This window comes from Pungitius pungitius, chromosome 13, assembly GCF_949316345.1.
Source record: "Pungitius pungitius chromosome 13, fPunPun2.1, whole genome shotgun sequence".
Classification (NCBI taxonomy): Eukaryota; Metazoa; Chordata; class Actinopteri; order Perciformes; family Gasterosteidae; genus Pungitius; species Pungitius pungitius.
Window position 1 is genome coordinate 18,159,487 of NC_084912.1, and position 23,302 is coordinate 18,182,788.

The window sequence follows — 23,302 nt, forward strand, 5'->3', positions numbered from 1 at the left end:
CTTTCCCAGAACCCCCCTAACCCTAAAAAAACTAAAACCTAAAAAAAGGGGACATATCATGATAATTAGATGACTCATTAGCATTAACACCTGAAAGGGGTTGTTTTGAGCAGAGCCGTTTTAGGCAGGCTGGAAAGGATGCCGTCAATAATGATCCTTCAGAGCACAAAGAACCATATCAGCTTGTGGTAATATGGGAGAAAAAAGGAAAAAATCGTAGAGACGGCGGATTCTATGTGTACACAGTCAAAAGTAGCTCAACCAATATATTTATACATACGGTAAACTTTCTAAGTTTGCTTCATTGTGATGATTTAAAATTCATACATATCACATAATAATAGGGAATTGTGTTTGGGTTAGTTTCTCACAAACAACAAAAAAATATGTACCCTCATTATAACACATAACTAAGAGCTTCTGTAAAAAGCCGCGTTAAAAAGTATAGTGACAATCTATAAATTAACAAGTTAAGAACTTTTTAGCTAATGTGAAGGTTTATGACAATGGTATTATTAAGTCAGCACATTTTTCATGATTATCAGTAAGTGCTCCGCAGCATGCATTATGATTGTTGAATATTGCATGATGAAAGTAAGAATGTGAGAGTAATGCATGACCTGTTTTTTTAAGGCCTGTTGGGAGATCAAACAAAGAAGAAAGGAGTCGTAGGCGACAAGGTAAGAACAGAAAACCTGTCTTCTGTATTGGATGTGTGGGAAGCATCAACATGAACCACTTCCTGTGTGTGCAGATGGTAGAGATCCTTTTCCAGTTTGCAGACAACGCTTTGAAGAAGTGTCCAGAACAAGGAAAGATCCAAGTGATGGAGCAGCATTTCCATGTGAGCTAACATGTAGTAAAGAACTCCCCTTACATTGTGGCCTATAGCTTACTTTTAAACATTGTGGGTGACTTTAAACAATCCAGCTTTGTCATTGAAAATATCATATTTATTTATTTCTCTCATTAACAGTTTTATCTAATTTTTTTTCAAACTGAAATTATGTGGGACATGTTTTTTTCATGTCCCACATTTTTTCATCAGTGGCTGATTGAGTTTTTCACATTCCATTAGGTAATAACGGCAGATCATTTAACAGTCTTTCAATACATACTTTTGTATGTATTACGTTTAATGCAGGTTGCTATAGCTGGGTGGCAACTCAATTTGTCAATTTGTAATTGAAACTATTTAAATATTCAGCTGCTTTAAAGTCAAACTAAAAACTGAGCCCAGTGATGCAGACTATTTTTAATGAAAGTATCTCACAGCACAACAAGCAGACAAACTTGACAACTTTGTTGTCTCTCAGTTCGAGGTCTGTTGATGCTTATTGGTCAGCAATACCGTGTTGAACTTGTCGTAGTAAATGTTCCTTTATTCATTTCTGTGTGTGTTCAGGAGGTGGTTCCAGTCCTGGTGGATTACTGCCTTCTGCTGAAGAGGGCGTAAGTGTACATGCTTTTACAGGCACATCAAGAAAGCACAACATAAGCGTCATAATTGGAGCTGGATGTGGATATCATTATTTTTTCTTTGTGTGTGTGTGTGTGTGCGTGCGCAGCGACCTGATGTTCAACCAGCTGTATGCTCAGCTGGGGGAAAACACGGTTGCTAAAGGCGTCTTTCTGGAGTCTCTGGAGTCGTACATTGTTGGCGACCGTCTTGGTCACCTCACCACGCCCATCATGAGGGACCTCCTGGCCCATTACCATAGCAACGGTATGATGGACAGCCTGGAGAGATGCATTGTCCATCTGGATGTGACCAGCCTGGATATACAGCAGGTGTGTTTGTTGACGTACAGTAAGGAGTCTAAAGAATTCCCACCACAGCAATCAGAAGCTATGACTAATTACCTCTTTATTTACACTGGTATTGTTTTAGTAAATGTCTTGCTGTTTGAAGGTGGTTCAAGTGTGTTGGGAAAACCAACTCTATGATGCAATGATCTACGTCTTCAACAGCGGCATGAATGACTACATCACACCGATGGAAGTAAGAGCTCCACCCAATGGTTGTGTCATCATCTTAATTATATAATATGTTCCTTATTTCTGAGACGGGCTGCTTTGTTTAGGTTGGGGTTTCCCCATTTCCTACAAAACAGTTCTTGAATGTATTTGTAATGAGCTTGAAATGGTGTTGCTACATAATACTTAAATTCAGCAACGTCCCCTATCTGCTTTTTTGATTGCTCATATAAAATATCATATAATTTAACAGGAACTTCACATAAGGTCTGAAACCAAATCTATAATAATTGTTATTCCATGTTTCAGAAACTCTTTGCAGTGATTGGCCCACAACTTAGAGCGGGGAGGAGCCTAAAAGGTCACGCTGGAAACCACGCAGCCCACAGTTCATAGCACCAACTATTCTAGCAACTCTTAGGTTTTAATGTACTTTCTAAAACTAACTCTGCTCATTTTTGTCTTGTACAGATGAGGAAGTGGTGATGGGAAACAAAATTCTGGTGTACATAAGGTAAATTGGCACAAATATCCCTCAATTAATTAATATTTGTGGCATACACTAGAGCAGTAAGACCCCCAACTGAAACACTCCCCCCACCCCTCCTTACCCAAACACCTGTGTACACCTGTGTTTAAAAAAAAAATGTGTATATGTGTATAGCTGCTGTCTCGCAGGAAGGGCATATCCACTCGGAGACATCCCTGAAGATCTCGTGGTTCAAGTCAAGAACCAGGTATCTTGTGTGTGTGTTTTTGTGTGTAAAAACAGAAGATCCATATTATTAGAATTTCCAAACGGACAATATCTCGACTTGTGTTTGGTGTTGTGCTCTAAGGATTTAGCGTAACAGATGATCTTTGTTGTTATAATTCTACTAACATCACACACAAGTGCTGCTGGGGGATTTGGTGCATCGGATACCCTGAGACAGTTTGACTGTTCTTAACACTTCAGGTGTGTTTCTGTGTGCCAGGTGTTTGAGTTCCTCATCCGTCTCCATTCGGCCGACTCGTTGGAGGAAGAGGAGGTTTTCCCGTTTATTCGTACACTCCTCCACTTTGATTCACGCGAGTTCCTCAATGTCCTCGCCATGGTGAGATTTGACTCAGTTATTTATTATTCTCACATATCTTGAATGGTTGGATTAAAAGGTGTTGGGAAACACTGCCGTACTACTTAAAAGGTGACATTAGCTTTGGTCAAGTTCAAAGGTGTGTTTGTGTCTCCTTCCAGACATTTGAAGACTTTAAGAATGATAAGCAGGCCCTTGAGTACCAGCAGAGGATAGTGGACATCTTACTTCAGGTAAAATGACAGGAATCATTCAATATTCTGTTGGAGGTGAAGACCATAAAGAGAACCTCAGTATTCTGCACATTTCCGCCTTGGTTGGCTGAGGGCCCCATGTCAAAACAGTAGCTTATCTCGTCTCTGTTATTGGAGACAAAAATGACTGATTAAGAAAGGTCTATTTATATAATATACAGTTGTCTTTTTTTGTTGTGAAGATAAATATGTCCTTCTGGTTACCTAGGTGATGGTGGACAACCCAGACTTTACTCCATCCCAGGTGGGCGGGCTCTTCACGTTTTTGGCTCGCCAGTTGGCCAAGCCAGACAACACCCTTTTTGTGAACAGGAAGCTCTTTGATCAGGTAACCAATTAGATCCCCAGATACCTCCAGTGTTTCATTATAGATTATATTATTGGGATAATTCACTGAGATCTTGCGTCTTGTATTGACAGTGCAGGCAAAGCTACTGCAAGGGTGCACGAGTTCATGCAGTTTAGATAGTTGAGGCAAAAGGTCTCCTCGCTGTTTAGATTAGACCATTTCTGGTGGTGAACACCAGCAGGCACAGAGAGCTTTGTAGTGCAGCTTCTCCCACCTAGTGATTTATTCATTGGTTTTTACAACTACAACAGCGTGCTGCACATGATGTTCTCTGGAATAACTTGTTCAAAGTGATGTATGTTTTTTTGGAGGGTAGTTTTCCATGTGTCAACTAGTATTTTTTAGAAATCACACTCTACCTGGTAATTATACATGCAGTATGATTGTAACAAATCAGATCAATGAAACAAGATGACCTCCAAATGCAGAGTCATTGAGTCATCATTCTGTGCTAAACACCACCTGTTAATACATCTCGCCAAGAAACCGTCAGAGTTTACACTCAAACAACAACCACCAATTTACTAGAAATATTAAACATTTTACATTTTGGAAAATGATACAACTCTTACTAACTTATGCTTATCTAAAGGTTTCAAAGTCAACTGTAGTTCCATTCTTCCCCATCTTTGCTCTTCTTGTTCTTGTTCTGTCCCAGGTTCTGGAGTTCCTGTGTGGTCCAGACGATGGCTGTAGACACACTGAGAGGCAGCAGGTTAGACACCCCCCCTGCCTGCTATACACACCTCTACGTCTATCATCCTTTTGAGGTTTCAGATGATGTCATCATGTCCGTGGCTTCTTTCTGACCCGTCTGTAGGTTTTGCTGGAGCTGCTGCAGGTGGGGGGGGTGGTTCAGTTTAATGAGGGAAGGCTGTTGACTCTGGCGGAGAAGGCCAAATTGTGAGTATTGACCATCTTCTACCTTTGCATAGTTTTCAGGAATTCTGAAGTGTGAGTGTTAAGAGTAAAAGTGTGTGATGTGATCATCATTAGATAAGCACAGGTTTAAAAACAACTTTTAAGGGTTGTGATGTTGCACTATTGGTCCACATAATGCTTACTGTAGTTCTCATATTCCCAGTCCTCGTCCCCAGCGAGTCTCAAACTGTCTGGCTGTTGAATGATGCTGTCAGAGCTTTCTTAAACCAAGCAGTACTTTGGACATGTTTTGTCATATAACCCAAACAATTTTAAAAGGGGCTGAAAAGCTCCATGGAGAAGAAGTGAAGTGACAATTGTTTTTTTATCACTATGAGAGACACCTTTCACACACAGTACTTTGATCATTTATTGATGATTAATACACAGTATATATACATATATAAAATGATAAGTCACAATTATTATGGCAGTACTATTATATTTTGTGGCCATTTTGTCATCTTTGTTTGTCCTGCAGCTACCAAATCTGTGAATTTCTTTATGAAAAGAAACATTCATATGACAAGATCATTGACTGCTACCTGAGAGACCCCCTCAGAAAGGTAATATTGTAATACATTTCACATTCAATAAACTATACGTGTCTTTGGATAACATTTGTTCAATCTTAGGTTCTGCATATGAATGCAGTATCTGTTTGTATGAATTTGCATGTTTATTGATGTCTGTGTGTGTAGGTTATGATTGACAAATGAAACGTGAGAGGTTGTTCCATCTCAGCTGTAGCAGGTAGCCTGGCTGTGTGGGGCAGGCTTGTCAATCATTTCAGTCATGTTGGCTACCGTTATGTACTTGTTGTGTGTGTCAGGAGGAGATCTTCAGCTACATCCACAACTTGCTGTCTTTGCCCGGCTACAGCCCTGAGGAGAAGCAAACGGTCAGGGACAAAGCACTTCAACACATACAGGTCAGATCAAACACTTACTGAAAATTCCTAAGCAGAATTCCTTTATTTCTGTACTGGTCACTGCGGTAAGAAGATGGTTCTTCTCCACACCAGTGTCCCAAACTACCCCCAGAATAGATGGCATATGTTGTCAATCATGTTCCAGGCTCTAGGAGTTATGCTAAACTTTTAAACATAATTTGGTAAATGGATTTACAACCCTCCATGGTGGTAATTTTTTATTTTTATTTTTTTTCATTGTAAGTACAAGGCGTGGATAAAGCAGGATATTATCTGGCAAACCCCATCAGAGAAATTTAGTTTGCATTACCATACAAACCCTTCAAAATATGTTAACAGGAGCTGGTGACCCTTGACCCCAGCAAGTCGGCTGACCTGGTGGTTTTTCACTTTGCTAACGAGGTGCAACAAATCATCAGTGAGCTTCAGGTAAGGTCAAAATGAATGGTAATGTTATTATATCATTTATCTGGTCAAATTAGTACTGACCGTCTGCCAGTGGCTACATGCTTATACTACAAGCTGGCACAGATACACTAACGGCACATTTCTCATCCTTTCTCATCAAATGTTAAAGTTTGACTTCTTCCACAGTCAGTGTATTACTAGGTGGAGAGAAACAAGTAGACTATATTTAGAATATTAGCTTTGGTTTATGTTAGCCACTGGATTCATTCTCTCAAATCACATTAATTAATTTCCATTTAAAGGGGCTTTATTTGTATGGAAACCTTATGTAATCGTGTGAAATAATGAAAAAAGTTTAGGTTAGAAAGGTGATGAAGCCATAAATGATATATACAGAGAAGTAAATCTCTCTCTGTAGGATGAACTACTTTTCCAGTTCCTCAGATGCCTCCTGGAAACACGGTATTGTGAACGTCTACTACCTCATTCCTCCTCAATTCTTCTCGATTTGCCTCCGCTCGTTCCTCCTTATTTTCCTTCTCAATTCTTGTCTGCTCCGTCATACAGGGAAGGCCATCATTCAGGGACCACCCTGCCTCTGGAACAGGACCTCCATGAGCTTCTGCTGGACTTAATGTGCTGCTATGGCCCCCAGCAGCTTCTGAGCTTCCTCCAGACCTCCCAGCACTACAGGCTGGAGGAGGCCATACAGGTAGAGGGCATTTGTTTTTGTAAAAGAGTTGCACACGCGTTGCAGGAGGAGTAGGAGGAGTAGGAGAAGTGTACCACCGCTGGTCACACTAAACCTAGATGGGACACATTAGCATCGTCATGTTAGCATTAAGCTCAAAACAGGGCTGTACCTTGTATTCTCCACTCAAACTGTTTGTATTATTTCATTTGCTTTGAGCTAGTGACAGTGGGCAGATTGTATGATGTATCTGTGTAGTGCAGGTAAAGGACAGGGAACACAGTCAGTGATACGCTGTGGAACCAGAGATCCAAGAATCTGTGACAAAAAAACTGGATTACAAGCTGTCTCAAAGTCACTAGGCTGCAAACGTCACTTCCGCTGCAACTCGGGTGGTTAAGTAATAGAATTCACTCGAATATTTACCGATATAAATGTTATAATGTAATATATAGCATGACACCTTAGTTTATGAAATTGCTTAAGTTACGTGACGTTGGTAACCGATGTTGTGTTTTTAAATTCAGTTTAAAAAAAACTCCTTTGTCCTTTGTCTGCCTTAAGATTGCAGTATTATTCTTAGCTGAAAGTAATTATAGATTAATGAAGTATTTCACATTAACTTATTTAAATTCAAAATAACTGGAAAATGTTCAACCAACTGCTCGGTTCAGCCTATGCGGACCAGCACAGGTCTACGAAGGCTGCTGGAGGCTACGAGGATGCAGCCTAGAGTCTGTTAGAAAGTGTTTCCCTGCTTGATCTGTGTTTTTTTTCACATTAGCAGGAGTTTTGATAAGAGATAGTGTGGATTCATTGGATCGGATGCGGTTCTTCCCCATATTGACTCTCAGCGGGCCCCCAGCTTAGAGTAAAACAGGCGCAAAGCACTGCTAAGGACAACAAGCAGCAGCTACTGAAGGGAAACCTACTGTCTGAGCATAAAGCACACAAGCATGTCATCGGCTCCATACTGCATGTGGGAATGGTTTCATCATGTGGGCTAGTGTGTACCAGCTCTCCTTCTTACGTGAGTGTGAACATGTATGCTTTTCTCTAGATTACACAGAAGTACCACCACAATGAGGCTACTGCATATCTGCTGGAGAAGAAGGGAGACGTTCATGGAGCTTTTGCTGTCTTGTTAGAGGTAGCTACTAAACACTCAGAGTCATCATTTACTGGATTACTTAATGACCTAATTATTCTTAGTTTACCGATTGTATGCATATGTTATTGTCACTATCACTGACAGACATTGAAGGAAACACTAAGTTGCCTCATGGCTGAGAGTGAAAGAAAAGTTGATGGAGGAGAAGGAAGAGGTGATGAAGAGGAGAGAGATGATGAATCATCACTGACGGCGGTAAAGGATTCGCTGAATGACATCATTGTCTTATGTCATCGGAACTCTGACAGCTTCTACCAGCAGCAAAGAGAGGTGTGTGTGTGTGTGTGTGTGTGCGTGTGTGTGTGTGTGTGGGGTCGTGTTGACACGTCTCATTCAGTATCTTTCTTCTCACAGGTTTTGTGGTTTCCTCTTCTCGAGACCATGATGGCTTCTCAAAAGCGAGTGAAGGCACTCAATGATGATCACACGTTTGAGGGTAAACACGCACACTTTTGAACTTCTGCTACGATCTGGACCAGAGTCCTTCACTGAAATGCAATGTACCGCCTCACTATTTGAATGTAGTATGAGTTATTTAATTTTAAAAGCTAAATATTTATCCTTTTTATATTCTAGTATAACGGGCTAAATGTATACACGAAGCATAAATGTATAAAAATGTGTTCCAGGTCATTTATTCCCTTATGGTCATGTACAATACCAGAGTGCCTAAGTAGTTTTAATGCTGACAACGGTGTTAATCAGGTTTGTATGTCTCAGTGCTGAAGGAGCTGACAATGAAGGTTCTCAACTGTATGAGCAGCTTTATCTCGCTGCCTGCCATCATCCAACGAATACTGCAGGTGTGTATGCGTGTCTTATTTATACTCCCTACTTAAAAGGGGGTCAAAAGTGTGTTGTTTATTTGACAGTGTACATTATTAAACCATTCCCGTAAAGTTAGTCATGGCTATTTTTCATCTGTAGTTCCTGGGTAGTAAACGGGTGACTGCACACAGACGGGTGACTGCACACAGACGGGTCACAGCACACAGACTGGTCACAGCACACAGACGGGTCACAGCACACAGACGGGTCACAGCACACAGACGGGTCACAGCACACAGACGGGTCACAGCACACAGACGGGTCACAGCACACAGACGGGTGACTGCAGACAGACGGGTGACTGCAGACAGACGGGTGACTGCAGACAGACGGGTGACTGCAGACAGACGGGTGACTGCAGACAGACGGGTGACTGCACACAGACGGGTGACTGCAGACAGACGGGTCACAGCACACAGACGGGTCACAGCACACAGACGGGTCACAGCACACAGACGGGTCACAGCACACAGACGGGTCACAGCACACAGACGGGTCACAGCACACAGACTGGTGACTGCAGACAGACGGGTCACAGCACACAGACGGGTGACTGCAAACAGACGGGTCACAGCACACAGACTGGTCACAGCACACAGACGGGTCACAGCACACAGACGGGTCACAGCACACAGACGGGTCACAGCACACAGACGGGTCACAGCACACAGACGGGTGACTGCAGACAGACGGGTGACTGCACACAGACGGGTGACTGCAGACAGACGGGTCACAGCACACAGACGGGTCACAGCACACAGACTGGTGACTGCAGACAGACGGGTCACAGCACACAGACGGGTGACTGCAAACAGACGGGTCACAGCACACAGACGGGTGACTGCAGACAGACGGGTGACTGCAGACAGACGGGTGACTGCAGACAGACTGGTGACTGCAGACAGACTGGTGACTGACACACAGACGGGTGACTGCACACAGACGGGTGACTGCACACAGACGGGTGACTACATCACTCTATTGTCTAACCAAATAATCCCTGATTATCTGAAGAATGGCTAAATACACAAATTGAATCCTGATCAGATATCTGTCCCTACAGGCTTTGATGTGTTGAAGTGTGTGTAACTTAATGGGAACTGTTCTGCTGTGTGTTGCATATGACCCTGTTGATGCTTGTGCCTGTCAGGACCCCGTTTATGGGAAAGGGAAGCTGGCAGAGATCCAAGGCCTCATCCTGGGCATGCTGGACACGTTCAACTATGAACAGGTAAAGTGCTGTTAAATAATTAATAAACCAAATGTACGATGCCCATCTTTGTGGTTGACAGGGGAAATAATGCTGTGTTTTCTGTTTTAGACTTTACTTGAAACAACCACTAGCCTTTTGAATCATGACCTCCATTGGTCCCTCGCTCACCTGCGCGCTGCCGTCACAAGGGGACTTCACCCACGACAAGACTTCTGTAACATCTGCCTCCAGCAGTACAAAAGGAGGCTGGACTCTGCTGAGGAGATCATTGTGTTCAGGTACCACACCAGAGGTGTTCTGTCCTTCTGTCTGTATGCTGGTGTCTTTGACTTCATGTCATATGAAAGGGAGAAACCTTAGAGAGAGACAGGAGGATTGCTTCATCAGAGTGTGATGGATGTCACTCGTAATAGGTAAGGTGACTACTATCAATGATGACAGTAGCAGGGAAGGCAGAAACAAGCAGCACTCAGAGACTGCTTCACACTGCTGTTCACAGCTGTTCAGTAACGTGCACATCTGTCAGTGCAAGAGGTGCAAGACAATAACCCTTTTTTGACCATGTATCTCCATACATTTGTCTTTACATGAACAGATTTGATTTTGATGGCCAGACCATTACGCCTTTTAACCACTCTTCTATTGATTGGGCTAATATGGGCTACATTCTCATTTCTTCTATTAATGATTTGTGATTTGTATATTTAAGTAACACTAATCTAAGTGTTCCTCAAATAGTGTTTAAAGAAGACAGAAGATCTTTAAAGATAAATACATCTAACTTTATTATTGAAGCTCTAATTGCAGTGAAAGGGGCTTCTACCAAATATGGACTCAGGGGGGTGAATACTTGTCGAACAGATGTCTGTCTACGTTTGTCTCTTCAGCTGTGGCCACCTGTACCACTACCAGTGCCTGCAGCAGAAGGACTCTGGGTGGGGTTTGACTCCAGAGCTGCCAAGGAGGTGGAGCTGCTACAAATGCTCCTCCAGCCAAGGAGGAAGGGGCGGGCCTTCCACCGAGCCAAAGAGAAGCCGCAGTACATCCCTGGCACAGGTATGTGTGTGCGTTTGTGCTTGCAAGTAAAATATTTGGATGGTCCTGAGCGAATACATATTAGATCAAAGGACACTTGTGAGTTATTTAACATTCAATTCAATTCAATTCAATTCAATTCATTTTATTTTGTATAGCCCAAAATCGCAAATTACAAATTTGCCTCAGAGGGCTTTACAGTCTGTACACATGCAACATCCTCTGTCCCGAAACCCTCACATCGGCACAGGAAAAACTCCCCAAAATATGAAAAAACCCTTCAATGGGGGAAAAAAGGGAAGAAACCTTAGGGAGAACGTCAGAGGAGGGATCCCTCTCCCGGGATGGACAGACTGCAATGGATGTCATGTGTACAGAATCAACAATGTAAAAGATGTACAATACATTCAATTTCTCTAACAGAAATGATACAAGTAATTGCAAGTAGCAGAACAGGTGTACGGCAGGACCACTGCAGGGACAACCGCCATCAGATAGAACCAACATCCACAGAGGCTTCTGTGGGGAGGGAGAGCAGAAAGATGTTGGTTTTTGATGACAGTAATATGAATCATATTTAAAGTAATGATGATGGCAGCAGCAGGTGTCAGCAGAGCCATGCCAGGAGTCAGAACCGGGGTCCGCACGAAACTATGATCCACGGAGACCTGCTAGGCGAGAAAGCACAAAAAACTCCCGGAAAGAAGCTTTCCATTCACTGTGTTGTCAGTTTTCCGGTGAAGATGCCCTTTCCAAAATGAAGCGTCTATGCTCCACTTTGATACTCATGAATTCATTATTCAAGTCAATTTAAGGGTAACTGATCTTGTTCCTAACAAATCTCCAAATATTTTTTTGAAATAAAGTGTTTTCAGAGGAGAAGACTCCAGAGTTGAAAAGTATGAATTGATTACACAACTCTAACTCGTAGTACAGTACTTTAGTAGTAACATCAGTGGGGCCATGCATTTTGACATTTGGGATTTCCAAATCCCAAATTTGTCACACATTGTGTTCAATCCAACAGCACCAGTACAGCTGTCCTTACACCCGCCCATTCCCCATGGCTATTTATAGCACCAATACATCTCGCAACTCAGGCAAAAGGAGGAATCTGAATAAGAGAATAAGGCTTCATCAACCCCCCCTCTGATCCACTCCTCGTAGCTCTACTTAGTGTCTTGCAGACGTGTGTGTGTCATTGAACCATTAAAGAAAAGCCCCATGTCACATGGTCAACCAGTTTGAAGGGTGGCTTGGAATAAAGGCCCCTTGTGACATGTGTGACAGCGGTTGGTGTTTGTTACTACTGCAATGCTGCTTGTAATCGAAGCGCAGCCTTTAAGTTGCTTAAAATGCTGACATGTCCTCCTCTCTTGGCCTCAGACCCGTGTAACATCAGTGCATCATGACGCAGGAGCAGACGCTCACAGGAAGAAGGTAAGCGCTTTGTTCCCGCCCACTTCCTTCCAAATATACATTTGCACAATCTGCGGTAACCTGATTATTGTTATTAGATCTGCTGGAGATTGTAATGTTTTGTTCACGCTGGCGTTCTGTCTTAAAAAGGAAATGACTGTCATTTACATTTCGGGCGACGATAGCGCATGGAGTATTTGCGCTGGGAACCGCAGGGTTGGTGGTTTGAATCCCGTGCCATGTCCAAGTGTCCCTGAGCAAGACACATGACCCCTAGTTGCGCCCCAGGCAAAATGTAACGCATGGACGCATGGACGCTTTGAATAAAAGCAGCAGTTAAATGACATGTAATGTAATATTCCAGAAAGTTGATGTAAGGGAATACCAGTTCAACATTATTACGGTGCCATAAAAAGTCTTCTTAAAATAGGATCCAACTGAGAGGAATTTGACTTTATGTTTCATTTGAAAGCCAGAGTACATGAAGTGTGATGTCATCCTAATCTGGTAATTGTGAGAAAAAGAATCTGAATGCAATCAGTCCAACCTTAGTGGCATGGATAACAAGTGTAAATACAGGTAACTGAGAGTTGCCGGTGAACAGCATTAGAGCAGCTGAGAGCAGACTCCAGCGTGCAGGGCTCAGAAGGCTGGACAGCAAAGAGACAAATCAACCATGGAAATGAGCTAGTGTACATTCTGTGTGGATGTCTTCATATTTACGCCGACACTACATGCTGGTTCTGTGTTGTTGCCCAGGTGTTTGTTAATACAACGTTGGACCTCCAGCAGCAACAGTCCTGGGATCAGCTGCGGTGTTTATACCGAGGACCATCCAGGGTAAGGGCTTGATGCATAATTAGCCTATTAGCCGCACAACAGTTGTTGTTTTTTTCAACACAAATAAAGACAGCTCAAAACATACCCATGATAGACATGGCCATTGCAATTTATTAGTAATATATTTGGATAATATATTAATCTTGCAGAGAAACATGGAAACAAGGATAAAGTTACCTTATGTTTCTCCAGTCAGGATAACGTCCTTAAGTTCAGGCTCTCCAAGCTTCATTAACATCAACCCATTCTGCAAAAGGACGCACTAACATTATGCCATACGCCTTAACCCTTAACCCTAATAAAGTCTTTTAGCATTTGCTAGCACATGACACTGCTACAAAATCTTGCTGACTCTTGTGTATTTAAATCATCCCTTCAAGCTGTATAATTCTCTCAAACTGTCGCTAGGTCCTCTGGTCCAAAAAAAAGTGTTGAAGTAGTCAAGCCTCTTTGAGTTGTCTGGAAAATGCTATTGATATCCAGTTATAAGTTGGTATCCTTGTGCCCTGTGACAGTGTGCTAGACTCTAATGATTGACATGCGCATGGGTGACAGTAGCTCAGTGGTAGAGGATTGGCAGTTGGATCCCCCGCTATGCCGGGCCATGTGTTCTTGAGCTAAACACTGAACCCAAAATAGCTCCGGTAGCTGTGCCAGCTGTGTGTGAATCCTGTGTGAATGATCCGAAAGCTGTGATGGCAGGTGTCACTGTGTGTGGTAGCTCCTGTCATCAGTGTGGGAATGGCTGAATGATGACATGCAGAAGACTAGAAAAGAGAAATACAAGTTCAGTACCTTTCAGATGATCGATGATATGAAGACCTGGAGCAGCATAACGTGCAGATGCAATACACACATCTGAAGCAGTACTCTGCATGCTTATAGCATTATGCCAACTTTATCAATAAGAGCACATATGTCAAACTCAAGGCCCGCGGGTCTAATCCGGCGCGTGGTGGAATTATCTTTGGCCGGCTGGCAAAGTTAACGTGGGACCCTTGAAACCGCTGCATGCTGCACTAGGTGGAGAGAGCGGTGGTTGAAGATGGAGAGTCTTCTGCATCGGAAGTTAAACGAACAGAAGAACTGTGCAGATGAATTCCTCCACGTGTCAAACAGAAAGGGGATGAGGGCAGACGGACCACTTTAGGACTGATAGTGCCTGTAACATGTTGCTAGCTGCTAGGCTGCTTCCATCTCAACATCTACCTGCAGAGGACCACCACTGTGTCCCTAAAAGACAGTGGTCTGGAAAAGGTCCTGGCTACATGTCTGTGGATTGTTGGCACTTCACACACAGCCGTCAAATGGAGAGTTGAGAGCAAAGTGCACGAGGACAGCAGCATGTTCCACCTGGCCTAGATGATCAAATGTGTGGAGTTTTGTGTTAAATACAACATCTAAAATACACACTTTTATGGTTGGTGATCACTCGTTGGTGATTAGTGAATTTTAAAATGAATAAGTACCATTTTTAAAATCTATTTTAAAGCCCTAGTATTTATTATTTAACCCTCACTCCCACCCCCTCAAAACCATCTGCATGTCTGGATCCTGGTGCTGTCATTTGCTGCACTGTACACAGAGGCAGTAAGAGAATATAGATCGAAGACAATTGTCCTGTTATTCTTGGACTTTTACACAACTACGTCATGTCATTTTTTCGAGGGTGTGTGTTTTTGCTTCTGTGCAAATAGAGACATTGTATGACTGATTGTTGTTCCTCTCTCTCCACCAGTTGTCCGTCCTTACAGAACTGTCCCACTGCCACAGCACTGATAAGACGGGACTTCTGATGGCAGCCCAAAGCGGAACAGATCATTTCCAACTCAAACTGTCTCCTCCACCCTTACTGGAGGAGTAGTACCGTGCCTGCTTGTGGATCAATGGCTCCTTCATCGGTCCAGACTTGAGGATTGGTTTAGTCAGAAGATTTTCTTCTGATCTTCCAAGCATTCATCATGCGTGTGGCATAGTGGTTTTCCATTGTTCTTTTTTTGGGAGACACAGCTTTAAAACAAACGTTTTAATAATAATAATAATTGCTCACTGTGATTTTTTTGTGTAGCTTTAATTCCCTCCATTGGTTGTGTATTACAGCTGGCTCTAGCCCTTGCTTGCTTTGCATGTTGGTTATGGGATGTCAAAAGCTGAATCCTATCATATGTTGTAACGTTTATTTTGGTGAAATGATTCTGGTTGGAACCAGTAAAAATGTCAAGACTCTTTTACATCTCTTATTACACATTGTTATATGAAACACACTTCTTTCATGGTAAATGTAATGGCTTCGGCACATGAAGTTTACTTTGTTAGCTTCTTTTTGATAAATTACCTTTGTTGGATGAATGGCAGCAGCACTGCATCCTGCCTCAGGCGGGAGATGAGCTCAGGCTTCTGGAGAAACCCCACCTAATGCCAGGAGGTCTCCCTGGGGGGAGGGGGGGCAGTGGGGTTGGGGGCTGTAATTCTGTAATCCTGTTGAGAAATAACTTTTCCTTCACGTGGACTTGAGCAGCAGGTCTTTTAAAAGGGGTCTGAAAGGTCCAGGGAGGTTCAGAATCATTTTGGCTTCAGATCCAGAACCTTTTCTCCGCTTAATATAGAGCCAAATCTAGGCCAAACGTTTTGATCATTGTATAGGTACACATGTTCTGTCGACATTAGAGCTTCTGTGCTTATAGAGGAGGTGTACACCGTGGATCCTGTGGGGGCGCTAGAGCGCTGCTCAGCTGTTATCGACCCGCTGAGGAACCCAACGAGGAAGTAGAAGAAGTTAAACGTGTATCAGCTGGCTGATGCGACAACTCGATTTCTTTGTACGTTATCTTGGTTTTAGAGCACGACTATAGATCATTGGGATGGAGAATGACATCCTTATGTCTCTTGAAGATTTAGGGTAAGTTATAAAATACTAAATATGTCTTCCGCTGCATGAATATAAAATAAGAACTGAGCAGCCTTCCTGCTTTCTTATTTTAGCCAGCACGCTAACGTTACAGGATTGTTTCACATTAACATGCTGTAGCTTAGCAGCTAACGGTTGTTATGCTGGAGAACGTACGGTGAACCGGGGCCGTCTCTGCGTACCTCCCGGTATTAATAGACCCAACTCCGGGCTGCCAAGTGCACGAAGCTGCGTCAGCAGAAGCCGCTTCTGTCATGATTGAATGGAGGACAAGTCCAACACAGTCCTCTCCCCTTCTAGGGGGCGCGCGTTGACGTGTTGACACGGGTTTTCTTTCCAGGCCTTCAACAGGCTACATGATCCTTCCTTAGTGCCCGTGATCACGCTGCACTGATGTGTTCACATGTGTTGCTTTAGGTACCAAGGCCCTCTGTTGGATGAAGGAGCTCTGCCTGCTGCTGTGAGCGGAGGAGCCGCCTCACCCGAGTTCACCAAGCTTTGTGCCTGGATCGTCTCCGAGCTTCGACTCTACTGCAAGCTGGAGGAGAATGTCCACGCCACCAACTGTGAGAGCCCTTTTATTGCCATTGTTAAACCGTGCCGGACAGCAGATGAGCGTGTGTGTGTGTCCTCTCACAGGTCCGAGCGAGGCAGAGGGCTTCCAGCTGGAGATGAGCGGCCTGCTCTCAGAGCTCGCCTGTCCTTACTCTGTCCTCACCAGCGGAGACATCACCAAGAGGCTCCTGAACAGGACCGACTGTCTGCTGCTCCTCAGTAAGATCACAGCATTTATATTCAAAGGCCTTTTGTTGAACACAAGGTCCTTCCTTTCTCTGAAAGTTGGTGGCAGTTTGAGCGACGTGTTGGTCCACACCCTCCTGTGATTAAGTTATGCGTAATCATGTTTCCTCTAGGTTTATTGCTTCGGCCATGTGGAAGGTGGGGGTGGCGTCCGTTAACTTGATTACACAGCAGCATGTTCCATTCCACAACAATACACTTTAAAGTCACTGTAAATATTTGAGTTACTCCAAACATTAAAAGAATACACAGAACCCCCTCTTCACATTGGCATAAATTAGATCCTCTGCACAGAAAGAAAACAGGACTTTTTGTATTGTATCGCAATATATAGTGGTATCCTATTGCCTCTCGTGTGGTGCGGCCTATTAATGACTACTTTATGAGCAGGTGACGGCAGCCTTGCGTATCCTGTGTCCGTTTGTTACCCAGGTCATCAGAGATGAACTGTACGCTTCTGAAAGATGCAATAAACACATGAATGATAGGAGCAAGGTGGTGGTGGGACTGAGTCAGGGGTCCACAGTGATCATTGTGTTCTAGTTTGAATTAAAATGTGAATATAAGGAATTCCACCATGCTTGGAAAGTAGTAAGAAGTATAGGGAAGTGCACGTACTTATGAAGGGCTTTTGGACAGATTACCTATTGAAAGAGGGATTTTGTGTATGCCTTAAGGAACAAAACTCTACATCTTTTGTTTTGTACCAAAGCAACTGCTTGACCATATTTTAGATTTGCCCTTCTGAACTTAACCTCCTGTAAATGGAGCTTAACCAGTCCCATTTCTGTCCCAGCCTATTTGGTGTCTGAGTTGGAGGCGTCAAGGATGATCCTGGTTACAAAGCCGGAAAGGAAAGCCCAGCAGTCAGGCAGCCCCATGTTCCAGGAGCTGAAGGGGATCTGCATGTCACTGGGCATGTCCAAGCCTCCAGCCAACATCACCATGTTTCAGTTCTTCAGTGGCATTGAAAAGAAGGTGAGTTTGTGAAACCACATTATAAATGACCATTCTTTGATTGCCTGACATTTGCTCCTGAATGTAATCATCTATCATCACCTCGGAATCAGTGTTTGTTTGAACGGCCTTCAGGGTTTGGCCCATTTGCCATCTGCAAATGTGGAGGCGAGGAGCTGTTACGTTGTCCTTCTTATACACAGTTTCTGGTCCCTAAGCCTGGCAGATCCAGTCACCAGAAGTAAAAAGCAATGTTAGCTTACAGACAAAGGACACCACAGTTTATGAGCTCGAGGAAGCCCATCAGCTCTAACTATTGTGACTGGTCGTAGTGGAGGACTGACTGACGTGTCTGATATTGTAGACACGACTTTAAAATCTTGTGATCACCTTGTTTACCCTGTCTAAAAAGAGAAACACATGGATCCCTGCTGAACTCACAGAAATGTCGTTGATATAATGTTCAATAGAGTTGTGCCTCTCTATGATGCTGTACTGATGCAGTGCACAGCAGGCAGCACCGGGTGCTGGTCTGTATGATGAGCTGAGTTCACAGATTTGCTACATGATATAGTTCAATGGCCAGCCTTCCACCATCTTCTGTGTTTGGGCCATTGATGCCGTGAAGTTACCTACAACTTCAACCATGGCTTTTAGTAAGGTGGACCAGCTTTTCTCTCTTTAGTACTCATACGAAGTGTCGCAAAGCCCATCTCTCAGGAAGGTATGAAAGAACAGACCTGGCCCCAGGCTATTGGTCTAGTCATAATGCTCTGATGTAGGGATGTCCGTTTACTTTTGATAGCCCAGGCTTCTTCTTTTTTTTCTTCTTGTTGCCGGTCACTCGGTGTGTAAGGACGGTTCAGCTCTAGGCAGATTTAAACTGCCATACTCCTTCCATGTCTTAATGATGGCTTTAACTGGACTCTGTGGGAGCTGACGTGACTGTTTACCCACTTCCACTCCATAAGCTATCGGTTAGTTTGGGGTTGTTTACGCAGAGCTCTCCCTTCCTGCCAGAACCGCCTAATTGGTTGACGTATCAACCAAGTTAAATGAATTAACATGGATGGCCATTCTTAAAGGGCCAAACATTGGCACAGTGGTTTACTGTTGACAGGGTCCCCTTGCACAGGATTTTCCGTCCTCACAGAAAAGGCCACAACACATTGTCAACGGGTTTCTTCCAAATGTACTTTTCTGTAGGTCAGACGGTGTGAAAAGAAATGGGTTTGTTTTACGTATTGTATTTGCTGTTTGGTCTACTTTGACCTGCCTTTTTTAATGTCTGTTCATACACGTTATACACACATACTTTTGTCCTTTTTTCCCAGCTGAAAGAAGCCATGAGTAAAGTTCCACCCAATCACGTAGGAGATCCTTTGATGAAAAAGGCCCTTGGACCTGTGCACTTGGTAAATACTGAAGATCAATCAAGAATATAACTATAAAACCGCACAAGTGAATGACGGCAAATCTTTTGTCTTTTCCTTTTATCATTTTGCCAGGAAAAAATTGAAGCTCTAAACCAAGCTCTTGTAAATGAGTATGAAGTGAGAAGAAAAATGTTGTTGAAACGCCTCGATGTCACAGTGCAGTCTTTTGGTTGGTCTGACAGAGCAAAGGTACATCTTATCAATACACCGATTCAGCACATGGATAGCAGTCTAAAATATTCTATGATGTATGAAATTGAGAAAGCCCCACAAACTTGAGGCCAGAAATGCCAAATATGAGTAACCAATAAACGGCTTGTTGTTGATCAATGATTTAACTTATTGGTGCCATTGTGTTGGACTGACTTCATACAATATGGAGCAATGAATGAACATTTTTGGGAACATTGCTACTTCCTGGATACTTCTGACGGCTTTTGTATGTTTTATTATAGAAGCATGCTGAAAAGTTGGCCAGAGTTTACCAGCCGCTACGCTCGGCTCTGGACACCAAAAGTAAAATATCTGCTGCTCACCTTCTCGCCGCTCGACAAGACTTCTCCAATATTCTACGTACAAGCAGTGGCAAGATGAGAGACAAGACTGCCTGTGCCATTAATAAGGTAGGTTCACTACGGGGTCAAAGGTTATTTCTACACAATTGTTTCTGTTTCTCTGTTGCATGTCTATTGAACATATGCTAAACATGAGTTTTGAAATAAACAGGCCATTGTCAGTCTGTAGACTAAAGGACACCCTAGCTTTGGTAACTCAAGGCACTACATTTTATATTATACCTCATGGAAATATTACAATGTTAATACAACAGAAATAGCTGATTTAAACTCATTTCAACACTTCTCACCCCCAATTGTAAAAAAACACTTGTCCCAAGTTCATCAAACTAGCAAATACGTTGGTGCAATTGTAGGTCCTTCTTATCAAGGGGTTTCTATGAGCTTCTGGGTGATGCATTTGACATTGGATTACAAGAACAAGATCTCAATGAATGCACTTCCCAAAACTACACTGACCTTAATATACAACAGAAATAATTTAAATATAGCGAGTAGTAAGCCAGGTGTGCAGCAGGACCGTGTGGCACTCGGGGCACAGAGCACCAGAGTGAGTAGTCCTCTGAGGAAGGGAAGATTAGAGATGGGTCTGTAGTTAGCCAACACCTCTCGAGCAGAAGTGGGTTTCTTAAGAAGAGCTTTAATTACTGCTACCTTGAAGGACTGCGGTACAAAGTCCTGTCAACAAAGATGTTATTATCCAGTAACAACATGCTGACTAAACGAAAAGCGTAAGCGGCCTAGTTGGAACCTGATCTAAGTGGTAAATGGACTGTACTTGTACAGCGCTTTTCTAGTCCTCCGACCACTCAAACTTTAACACTACATTCACACCCATTTATACACTGATGACAGGACCTACCATACACATTGGCACCTGCCCATCAGTAACTAACATTCACACACTGTAGTTACAGCTACAGGAGCAATGTTGGGGTTAGGGTTTTTGCCCAAGGACACATAGACATGCGGGTTAGCGGGCCTGGGATCTAACCGCCAACCCACTGATTGGAGGACGGCCGCGCTCCCCACTCACCCACAGAGAGGTAGAAGGTTTAAAATGGTAGAAATCAGTTGATTATGGTTGATGGGAGAGAAGCCCAGTATGTATTAAGGCAGTCTTTTGTATTCCTTCTTTGCACAGACAGTTCAAATATCTGGTCTTATTTATTTGAGTTGACTGCTGTGACACCTCCTGAGAGCATTGTTTAACAAGTAAATATAGCTCTGTATCTTTTAACTGTATTCTCCCCCCTTTTTATTTCAAGTGGTCTAAAGTGGTCCACTCTGACATGCACTATGTGAAATAGAGGAAGATCTTTTTTGGTTACCTGTAATTTGGCGGTAGCAGGTCCCACACTGACCAATGCGTGAGCTGCTAGGTTGGCATTAGGTTTCCATATTGGCGACTATGGATGTAATGCATTAGATTCTTCCTGCAATGCCAGATGTTTTCATGAAGACTGTTTTTTGACTAATGGCTGTTTTGGTGAAGATTGCTGGATGCTTTGTTACTTCTGGATAAGCTGCACAGCCCAACCGCTAAATTCCCATTTAGTCTGGACCATGTGCTACTTAAACATTGCCAACAATAGTGCATTGGTTCTGTATTATACCCATTTGGTGGTCTGGAAAATGTTTTAGTTTTTTGCTAAAATATGTTTCATATATGTGATCAGATGAAGAAAGTAGAAAAGGATTTTTTTATTTAACTTTTATTTATTTTTTCAGGTTCTTATGGGCCGAGTGCCAGATCGAGGAGGCCGACCCTGTGAGATCGAGGCTCCTCCCCCTGAGATGCCCTCCTGGCAGAAGCGTCAGGATGCTCCGCAAGGTGGACACTATAGTGGGAGTGGGCATGGAGGCAGCAGGGGGGGCTATGATCACTACTCCCAAGGTGGCCGTGGAGGATATGAGCGAGGAGGAGGACATGTAGACAGAGGAGGAGGAGGAGGCAGAGGAGGTAAAGTGCAGGGAGGCTGGGGGGACGGTGTTGGAGGAGGAAGAGGCAGTTACAACCACCATCAAGATGCTGGAAGTCATCAAGGGGGAGGAGGGAGAGGTGCCCACGCAGGAGGGGGGAACAACCAAGGAGGCTTCCAGGACCCTGGCTACCATGGAAGAGGTGTTGGTGGTTACCATGACAATCCGCAACAAGATGCAGGCTGGCATCAGGAGAGAGGAGGTGGGCGAGGAAGTCGTGGGGGCAGGGGGAGAGGAGGCCGAGGCGGGGGATGGGGAGTCAGGGGGGGGCAGAATTTTAACCAAGGAGGACAGTTTGAACAGTTCTTTCAACATGGTGGGCAGCAATACAACCAGGCTGGCTTTAATCAAGGCAGACACTACACTAGTTGAGGACACAGCGGAGGGGGGGGGCGTGCGCATCGCAGCAGAGTCCACTCAAAGATTGATCACATATTATATGTGAACACATTCGAAATGCCTTATCCAATTTAAAATGTTCAGTATGGTTAAGAGTTTACCCATTTTTTGAGGATGTAGGAGATCCACACAGATGCTGTAAACACAGTACACACGGTTTTGGAGTTGTTTTACTACAGAGGACAGTTTTATTGTGGTCCTTTTGTTTTTCTCTGTCTCCTCAATACATGTATTCAAGCCAACAGTTATTTTGTAGATGGTTACACTACCTGTTGGACTCTGCTGCTTTGACCTCCTTTTGACACTTAGTTAGCCTTATGTTGGACATGTTTTTGACAGACAGGAGAGTCTACAATTTCAGCATTTATGCGCTGACTGTATATCTGACATCTGAAGTGCACTATTGAACTCATTAATCATTTCATTGAATTAGACAATTACTTGAAAACATCTTTCCAGTATTCATTTTGTTTGAGTAGATTTAACTGGATTCTCCTTTTGTTACTTATTTAAATGTCATCTTTTACTGCTCAAGGAATATTTTGTGCATACAAATATGAATGTTGAAGGGTTTGCATGGGTGTGTGAGTGAGCAATAAAATCTATAATTTTGAGTTAGAGAGCTTCTGCATGTATGAATATTGTTGTCCAAGGATATTTAAAATATTATGATAAAGTATGTCGGGATATTATTTAAACTAATTTCCCCCGCATCTGAAACATGTTTTGTATTGAAGTACTTGTCGTATATACAATATGATAAGTACTTAATACAATATAAATAAGATGTGTTAATTACACATGTGCTTGATCCCGTGTTAAGAGAGCATGCAATAATGCGTCCAGACTCATTACTGCATTATTCTCCGAAGCGCCATCGAAAAAAGAAGTGTGAAAAGTCAAAGACAACCAGAACTACCCACAATTCATTGCTATGTGACGTTAAAACGGGATGACTCGTAAAATATGTAAACACAGTATGGTACACGTGTTCAGACGGTCATAAATGTACACCAACGATTAAACCAAAACAGCCCACATGAAATCAAACTATATTTACAAATGTAATATTTCATTTTCAAATTAAAGCTGTTTTGACTAAAAACTAAACATTTAAAATGACATCTTAC

General features: G+C 43.1%; 2 protein-coding genes across 4 annotated transcripts in view; both read left to right on the forward strand.

The window, feature by feature from the left end:
* Positions 1 to 15,339, forward strand: part of vps8 (VPS8 subunit of CORVET complex) — a 33,541-nt gene extending 18,202 nt beyond the window's left edge. For all 3 annotated transcript variants that reach the window (XM_062566607.1, XM_037466384.2, XM_062566608.1), the window contains 28 exons: positions 634 to 680; positions 755 to 844; positions 1,406 to 1,452; positions 1,569 to 1,791; positions 1,913 to 2,002; positions 2,287 to 2,338; positions 2,449 to 2,491; positions 2,642 to 2,714; positions 2,955 to 3,074; positions 3,215 to 3,286; positions 3,516 to 3,635; positions 4,315 to 4,371; positions 4,477 to 4,559; positions 5,059 to 5,143; positions 5,410 to 5,508; positions 5,848 to 5,937; positions 6,335 to 6,378; positions 6,484 to 6,628; positions 7,668 to 7,757; positions 7,863 to 8,048; positions 8,133 to 8,214; positions 8,499 to 8,581; positions 9,757 to 9,837; positions 9,928 to 10,097; positions 10,707 to 10,875; positions 12,241 to 12,294; positions 13,033 to 13,113; positions 14,852 to 15,339. In XM_062566607.1, the coding sequence (XP_062422591.1) occupies positions 634 to 680; positions 755 to 844; positions 1,406 to 1,452; positions 1,569 to 1,791; positions 1,913 to 2,002; positions 2,287 to 2,338; positions 2,449 to 2,491; positions 2,642 to 2,714; positions 2,955 to 3,074; positions 3,215 to 3,286; positions 3,516 to 3,635; positions 4,315 to 4,371; positions 4,477 to 4,559; positions 5,059 to 5,143; positions 5,410 to 5,508; positions 5,848 to 5,937; positions 6,335 to 6,378; positions 6,484 to 6,628; positions 7,668 to 7,757; positions 7,863 to 8,048; positions 8,133 to 8,214; positions 8,499 to 8,581; positions 9,757 to 9,837; positions 9,928 to 10,097; positions 10,707 to 10,875; positions 12,241 to 12,294; positions 13,033 to 13,113; positions 14,852 to 14,977 (2,702 nt within the window). In that variant the 3' untranslated portion in view covers positions 14,978 to 15,339. The remainder of the gene's footprint in view (positions 1 to 633; positions 681 to 754; positions 845 to 1,405; positions 1,453 to 1,568; positions 1,792 to 1,912; positions 2,003 to 2,286; positions 2,339 to 2,448; positions 2,492 to 2,641; positions 2,715 to 2,954; positions 3,075 to 3,214; positions 3,287 to 3,515; positions 3,636 to 4,314; positions 4,372 to 4,476; positions 4,560 to 5,058; positions 5,144 to 5,409; positions 5,509 to 5,847; positions 5,938 to 6,334; positions 6,379 to 6,483; positions 6,629 to 7,667; positions 7,758 to 7,862; positions 8,049 to 8,132; positions 8,215 to 8,498; positions 8,582 to 9,756; positions 9,838 to 9,927; positions 10,098 to 10,706; positions 10,876 to 12,240; positions 12,295 to 13,032; positions 13,114 to 14,851) is intronic.
* A 132-nt stretch (positions 15,340 to 15,471) lies between these two features.
* fam98a (family with sequence similarity 98 member A) lies at positions 15,472 to 23,013 on the forward strand. Its single transcript, XM_037466387.2, has 8 exons — positions 15,472 to 16,012; positions 16,439 to 16,587; positions 16,661 to 16,795; positions 17,619 to 17,800; positions 19,114 to 19,194; positions 19,288 to 19,404; positions 19,671 to 19,838; positions 21,522 to 23,013. The coding sequence occupies exons 1-8, from the start codon at positions 15,975 to 15,977 to the stop codon at positions 22,143 to 22,145; spliced, it is 1,494 nt and encodes a 497-aa protein (XP_037322284.2). The 5' UTR covers positions 15,472 to 15,974; the 3' UTR covers positions 22,146 to 23,013.
* The last annotated feature ends 289 nt before the right edge of the window (positions 23,014 to 23,302 follow it).